Source organism: Achroia grisella, unplaced genomic scaffold (assembly GCF_030625045.1).
Source record: "Achroia grisella isolate CSIRO2021 unplaced genomic scaffold, CSIRO_AGI_Agris_v1 utg719, whole genome shotgun sequence".
In the NCBI taxonomy this organism is placed as follows: domain Eukaryota; kingdom Metazoa; phylum Arthropoda; class Insecta; order Lepidoptera; family Pyralidae; genus Achroia; species Achroia grisella.
Window position 1 is genome coordinate 1,065,111 of NW_026713002.1, and position 8,243 is coordinate 1,073,353.

The 8,243-nt window shown below is 33.7% G+C and overlaps 1 protein-coding gene across 1 annotated transcript; it reads right to left on the reverse strand.

The window, feature by feature from the left end:
• Positions 1 to 3,212: 3,212 nt before the first annotated feature.
• Positions 3,213 to 8,084, reverse strand: LOC131850253 (uncharacterized). The gene is made up of 2 exons (XM_059200424.1): positions 7,846 to 8,084; positions 3,213 to 6,628 (listed from the first exon to the last, which is right to left on the reverse strand). Exons 1-2 carry the CDS (start codon positions 7,946 to 7,948, stop codon positions 3,456 to 3,458), a joined length of 3,276 nt encoding a protein of 1,091 aa, XP_059056407.1. The 5' UTR covers positions 7,949 to 8,084; the 3' UTR covers positions 3,213 to 3,455.
• Between the last annotated feature and the right edge of the window lie 159 nt (positions 8,085 to 8,243).

Here is an 8,243-nt window from a genome sequence, read left to right on the forward strand (position 1 = left end):
AGGGCCCCAATTATTCATTAGGCCCCCGATATTCAGAAAATAAAAAAAATATCTAGATTGTTAAAAAATCTATCATAAGGTCGGCAACCCTGAGATCAATCAACCCATGCAAGTGCGTGTCTATCGAAAGGAACGGGGAAATTCTGGTCGCTGTATTTTTTTAGTAGAGTAATATAATTAGGTAGGCCCCTAAGTAGATTTAGCCCAGGGCCCCACAAATTCACGATCCGCCCTTATTAATATTGGTTGCTACCGAGCTTCACAGATACGGCTTGATCGACGGTTGTAAAAATATAATATATAGATATAATATAAATTTAAAATTATTATTTCTTTATTTATTTAAGCGCTATTAATATAACGGTCATTCGGAAATTTGTCTGAATAAAATGCGTTGGATCTTATCGCGTTGAGCGCAGTATAATACAGACTTGGACCTCACGTCATGTCGCGCAAAATGGCGGGGTGTCGCTGGGATTCACCGGCCGCGAAACTTGTCTTAATAAATAAGGAAATAATAAACCGGAGCATTTTCCCGCTCTTAGTATGCAGGTGTCATGAGTCTATCATCTTTGTTCTATAATCGTGATTAATGCATTAAGCCTTGTTGACATTACACTTACCTTTTCTATTTATTACTGTATGCACAGGAAAAGCAGGCAAAGGAAAACATACCAAAGTAGTTAATGTTTATAATGTAGAACAAAGAGTAGGTAATCTAAAGAAATAAAATCTTTCGCTTAACCACTGAAGCCGTCAATAGTTTTTTTTATAATCTTTTATTTATGGTTAATGATTAAGTTCTTTTTTTTTTGTTTTCTATACGCATGAAATGAAATAAATATGCTTTCTTTGGTATCTGCTTTACTATAACTTGAGGAACAGGTTTTATCAATTTATACTTTGTACAATGTCATTGGCGTGGATACCTCCGTCTAGCCTAGGTATAACAGCTGCCAAGTACTTGCCTTTGCTTTATAAGATATTCAGCTTTTAAAGGATATATGTATGACAGTGAAATTACAGGAAATAACGAACGAAAATTAACGCATGTGATGTCTATGGTTATGTCAAAAGAATAAAATAGAAAATTCTTTATTCAAATTTGAGTACATTTGAATAGTCATAGTTATTTTTTAATTTATGTATAAATTAAAAAATACAAAGCACAGCTTACAGAACGATGGCTGCTGAAATAAGTAAGTCGTGAAAACGAGGTACACAATAATAATACCTACGTAGATTTTTTTACATTCGCTTGCAGTCTAGTTCTCTATATATGACCGATTTAAGGATATTTTGTTTATTTTTAATATGAATAATGCATAGACAACGTAATTTTTATTACCTAAAGAACCAGTATTGGGTTTACAATTACGATGAGTTTATGTGATTTCATTAAACGAATTCACATAAATAAACACGTGTCAAAGGATAATTTAATCATTACGAATAGAATAGAATAGAATAGAAAGTAATTTATTCAAATAAACTTATAATACATTAAGGCACTTTTGAATAGTCATCACATTTTTTTCAATCTACCGCTCATTGGGAAAGCTGTCTCATCACAAGAAGAATGAGCAAGAACTGAGACTGTAGCTCTTTGTTTCTCCATACGTAAAAGTTTGTTTTGCATTTTTTTACATTGCGCTGAATAAAATATTTTTCTTTCTTTCTTTCTTTTGTGACCTATTTTGATTCATTGGTGAAATTACATATTACGATAGCGTGATGTCTTAGGAAATATTTTTAATTGTTGAATTATAAGATATCGATATTAAATGATGTACATCTTATTAATATTATAAACGCGAAAGTTTATGAGCATGGATGGCTGTTTGTTACTCTTTCACGCAAAAACTACTAAACGAATTTGATGAAACTCTACAGGAATAGGTATAGCTTATATAGAATAACATATAGGCTATGAATTTAATGCGAGTGAAACCGCGGGCACAGCTATTAAATTATAAATTAATCCCGTGATGTCTGCGTGAAATATAAGTTTTTTTTTGTTAAAATATTAATTATTAAAAAAGTTATAAAATAAATTAATCTCAGTTACATTTTATAACATTAGCTACCTGCGGGTAAATGTCTAATAAAAAATAGTCCAGTCGTTTCAGATATTAGCTAGAACAAACAAACAGACAGAAAAACTAATTAAAATAATAATTTTTTCGATGTAAATACCGTACATACTTTCATACGGATTTAGTGTAAGGCTGTAAATTTGAAATTATTAACAGATACTTTACTTGTACTTATTTGTATATTCGTAATAAACCATACATTTTTTACATTAAAAAAAACTAATTTTGAAATTTATAAGTCTAATCTGTGGGTAAATCTAAATCTATATTGGCGGGATTTTTTTTATAATACTCAACTACCTACAACGGTCAATTTTGTAATATAGGTAAATCTAATCTGTGGTCAAAATTGCAGTTTTCACAGACAATTCTATATTGGCGGGAATATATATTTTTTAATACTACTACTAACTACTACGAGCTGTCAAGGACAACATATAACATAACCGTTTGAACAAATTGCTGATGCATTCGTTTCATGTATTATTGATGAGGCATCATTGCAAAAATGACGTGTACTGTTTTTCTCGAGTTGTTGATTTTTTTTTCAATTGTCTTAATGCTTTTTCCTTGTTTACAGTCATAGGTATTTCGTTTATTGAGTGATTTACGCCCTCTTTGAAGCGTGGATCACCTCGTCTCGTGACAATGTACGGTATATATGGTAGATTAATTAAATTGGAAACGCATAGGTTACACCCCTGGCGTCCATAGACTAAGATAACTGTTTACCATCAGATAGGCCGCATGCTTATGCCATCATCATCATCATCTGCTTCTTCCTTATCGCTTTTATATGTGTTCGGCGTAATATATTGATCTTTACTATTCTCATTCCCATCCTATTCGCAGTGATCTCGCTATTTACTCCCTTTTCACCACATCATCTTTCACACAGTTCGGCCTTTTTCTGTCTTTATAATCATTATCATGCCAAGCCTTAAATATAAAAAAAAGATCATTATCATCATAGGACTCTGTTATTCATTGAATATAAAACAATTAATGGCATGAGAAATATTTTCCCGGACAATAAGTTTTTACTACATTGCAATAATTTATTTAATAGCCAATACATTTTATGAGAATTGCTTATAATTTTAACAAGGAATGTAGTCATACATTCATTGTATTTCTTAACCGACTACGAAAAAAGAGGGCATTTTATGTCCAATCCAATACACTTGTTCAATAGATTATTTTCTTTTACCTACTCCAAAATGCCTGCCTGACTATGTTCACCATGACGTCGAGAATTGATAATGTTTCTGACTATAACAGCATTAATCATATATTTATATTAAAAAAAACGAAGGCTCAGTTTATTTTCGTTGTTTATACATCAAATTGACTAAAATATTATAAATTTCTAACATCAAATATGCTTTTCTTGCCTAATCTTTTGAAAAATATGTCAATTATCGAAAAAGTGCGTTTTGGTAGATTAGCACAATGGTTGTCCTTGCACGGTTGAGTCAACGGCGGCGGCGGGAGCTGCTTGCATCCTTCTTTGGGGCAGACAAACTTCTTTTGCTTTTCTTTTTCCGGTATTGGCCACGAAGGTATTGGCACCCACGGCTCGTAATCCTTCGCGTAAGCCAAAGATCCTGAACTTTCACCTGAGGTCTTCGCGAATTCATTAGCAAAGGAATCATTCCGACCTCGCTGATATACCACGCGCAAATGATTGCCTAAATAATTAAATTTCGTAATTATATCTTCTGTCACCAAAGATTTTGAAGAAGTCAAGTTCATTTTAGTCTTGTAGTAGGATATGTTTGGTTTAGGGGTTAGAAGAACGGTTAGAGTGTCCCTAATCTGATTAAACTTTTGTTTTTTGAATTTTTCACATGGACTCTTTTTGATTGGCGGGCGACTTGGCTTGGCAGGTGCACAAGGGTCAGGACATGCTGGTTTACAAGGCTTCGGGCAGGGTGGCGGTGGTGGAGGACAAGGAGGAGGTGGGCAAGGATTTTTTGGAGGGCATTCAGGGGCTGGTGATGGACATGGTTTTTTCGGCTGTCCACATTTTCCCAAGAGGGGTTCCAATTCTGTCCCTCCAGATTTAAACGCAACCTCGCGATAACATTCGAGGCGGTTACGTTCTCTGACTCTTTTCAATAACTCTTTCATCGAGATTTGTTCAGTGTCCAAATTTAATTTTGTTTTTGAAGCAACTTCAGGTCCCTTTTTTAAATTTGAATCTATGGTTTCCGTACTTGCAATTTCTAATACCTCTGAATATTTCTTTTCTTTGTCAAGACGTGGATTGACAATAGCCTCAGGTTGAATAGTGGTATACAATAATTGCTCTTGAGACTGACTATGTTCGGAATGTTCATTTGTGTTGAGTACGGTTTCACTAAAACGACCAGTTTCTGTATATATGACAGGTTCAGAATACTCATCTTCTGCTATTTGACGCATTTCACTGGAAGGCATTGCCTTCAATATACTATCATCCAAGTGCTCCTTATTTGGTATTATTGGTTGTATAGTTCTATTTCTACCTTTTCGGGATATCAAAGCGTCAAACTCATAATCGTCTGTATCAAAAGCTATTGATTTCTCACTGTACGGATCGTTAAGTATTCCATTATCTTCTAAAATAGGTGTCGTATTGAAATAATCTCGTTCTGGTGATTCTTTCGTGGTCTCTACCTCTTTTTCATGAATATTGTTATTGGAAATTATTTGTTGGTTATTTTCAGAACGATTTTCTTCATTTTGTGCATTTCCACATTCGGGATTCAAATTATATGAATTCGCTTCAGTTACATTCCGACTTATATCTTCTTTTATTAATATAGACGGTGCAGTAAATGGAGAAAATTCTTTGGAAATTATTGCTGGATCATCTTGCAAGTAATACGGTTGTGTTCGCTCTGGTTTCATACTGGAATTTTCTAATTCACTTGAATCTTGAATATTTGGTACAGATTCTGGTGCAAATTTTGAAAAAATTGATAAATCACCCAACAAATGATGAGGTAAAGTTCTGTCACCATCAATAAGGTCGTTGATTATCTTTTTTTCCATTGCGTTCTCTTCAGGTGGAAGAGTATCAGCACATTCTTTTATCACTACCGCAGGTTCCGTGCGAGCAGAATATTCTTTAGCAATAATGGAAGGTTCATCTTTTAAATAATGAGGTTTTATTCTTTCTAGTTTTAAAGGTAGGTCAGATTTTTCAGTTTGTATACGTTTTAAAATATACATTTCTTCTTCTTGGTATGAATATCTCGGATCTATTTGCAATGGATCATTTCCTGAAGGTGTGGACGGATTAGTTCCATCACGTTCCAGTTTTTGGATTGCTTCCCTGTTTGCTTTCAAATTTTCATGTGCCTTTAAATTTTTTATTAGGTCTGAATAATCATCTGGTGCTGTTGAATAAACCACTGATTGGGAATGTCTATTCATCGACTGGAGAAGTGTAATTGTCCTTTCTACAGACGATGTAGAAGATTTCAATTTTGGTACACCCAATATCTCATCATTTGCTGCAATTATGTTATGAATATGGGTGGAGATTCCCTCTAAGTTTGAATTGTTATCCTGAGAAAGAGGTTTAATATTCGTTACAGAGGTTGTAGTATCTACTTCTTCTAGTTCGTTGCATTCTTCAAATCCCTCGTTTTCTAAGTGACTACAATCCTCTTTAGCATAATGTTTTTGTACTGAGCAAAATTTTGTACTTTTTTCTTCAGAAGAACATCTTTTGTCATTATTGAAATCTAATCCAAATGTGTTAACTGTTTCAGTTGTATGTACAGGATCCAATACACGTATTTCTAATTCAACCTGAGATTTCTGAATAGTTTTATAAGGTTTTTCCAATATATCTATTTGCATAACTTCATGGTCTACTATAGGTATAGTTGATTCTCTATGTGCAGTCGTCTGTGGGATACCAAGTTTTTCCATTTCCTTTAAAATATGATCATCGATTTTATTGTTTGGTGAATCGAGACATCGTTTTGCTAACTCGTCGAGTGTATCATGAGAAGTTAAGTTTATTATTGCGTTTTGTACATCGTTACGATTATTATTCAAGTTATTAGAAACAGTCGATGTGATTGGTTCCGTTTTGTTACCTAAAACTTTTGGAAATGTATTTAATTCTTCGGTTGTAGGTTTAGCAGATTCACCTATTGGTGTTTCATTGATTATTTCAATTTTTTGTGCAAGTTTTTCTTCGGCATGCTTTGCCGTGATTGATTGTAACGTGATATTATTGGGTGTACCAGTTCCGTGTTCCGTAATATTTTTATCATTTTCAGACTTACTTTCGCCGAATATATTTCTACTGCAATTTTCATAAACGGTTTCGTCCTTACGTACAGCAGAAGCTATAATTTGAGTTATACGATCTTGTCTTATTTCTTGTGTCAGCTTATTGGCTTCAACTGTCGCTGCATCAACATCTGGCTTGTTTGGTGCAAAGATAATTTCTATGATACGCTTACATTTTTCACATTCGTCTTCGCTAGATGTCGTGCTTTTCCGTTTGTGCAGCACACTGGTAGACACTGAAAAATAGCGAGAAAAGTCAACACATTTTTTATATTTTTTAATTATCAGATGGAATGCAGACTATTACAATATTCTTTTATATGTGGTTTTACGTAGACTTTTTTCGCCTTTTTTCTTTAGTCTATGTACAACTACTTTACAACTGCTTTTGGCGAATAGCAATGGAAATAATATTTCAATAAATAGTTACAATTAGGGCAGTAATTAATTATACCAAGTTTCTGTAGCTTTGAATAAGTGAGATTTTTTTACCAAATATATGTAGATATATCTTATTAATATTATAAACGCAAAAGTTTGTGAGTATGGATGGATGTTGTTACTCTTTCATGCAAAAACTACTGAACGGATTTTGATGAAACTTTACAGTAATATAGCTTATACATAGGTGAAACGGCCGGCACAGCCAATATATTATAAAAAAGATGAGATGAGAGATAACACCAATTCATGTGATAGATCACATGAATTGGTGTTATCGCAAACCTTTAATTTGGTTTGTTGCAATTTTAGATCGAAGCTGTTAGTTAAATTTAATAAAAGTAAATCCGTTTTTACATTGCGTTATTACGTTTAAACTACTAATACAAATATTGATGATCTAGCTGGTCCACGCAATATTTTTAAAATATAGCTTATGTCTTATTCTAATGTGTAAGCTATATTATTGCAAAGTTTCATCAAAATGCATTCAGTGGTTTTTGCATGAAACAGGAACAAACATCTATCCGACTATCCACATCTAAGACGCCACTGGCATTCCAAAGCAGTCCAAGTCTATGCCCTTATTTGCATCTGTCATACAGGTTATATAATAAATATAACCTGTATTTCCACTGCCATATCTCACCCTTCCAACTGAAACGTAACCCACGATGCTGCTTTGTGGGGAAAAATGTTAGTAATGTGAACTATTTGCCCCATTACCCCATTGCTGGCAACATACTATGTCAGGTTGACCTACACGCGGTTCCCCCTGGAAACCATAGTAGTAAATTGCCATTTGCCAAAATGGGACTGATCTGACTTCATGCTCAGTCTCATCATCCTCCACTGGTAATCTCCAGTAAATACCGTTAGCACAAGCGATACCAATTCTATATTTATCTCGTAAGTAAAATCACTATGGTTTCCAGGAGATAACTCGTAGAGGTCGACCTAGGATAGGAACCACCCTCCCCTTAAATCTAGTTAAATACGTAAATAGACTTACGTTTTTCTACTTTACTGGGTGTAGTCCATGTTTCGTTCCAGAAAATACGCGGAACAGGGGTCTGTGAACAAACCCTATTTATTTTTAAGAATGTTGTTATCATTTTGCTAGACCCAGAATAATTTTGTTATTGATAATCAGCGAAAATAAAACTACATTTTTTGTGTTCAATCCAAAACTGCGAGAAAATTTGTCATTATCTACTGCTTTTGTTCTATCATGATTAATTCATAAATTATTTATTTACGCCCGAATATCATTTTCAGCCAGTATTTAAGTTACTATGTTCTTGTATGTCATCTACCTACAACACGAAATACATGTGTACATTTTTGTGCAAATTGAATTGAAATTTGTAAGCTGTGTTTTTTTTTAATGACTAATGGTAATACTTATTT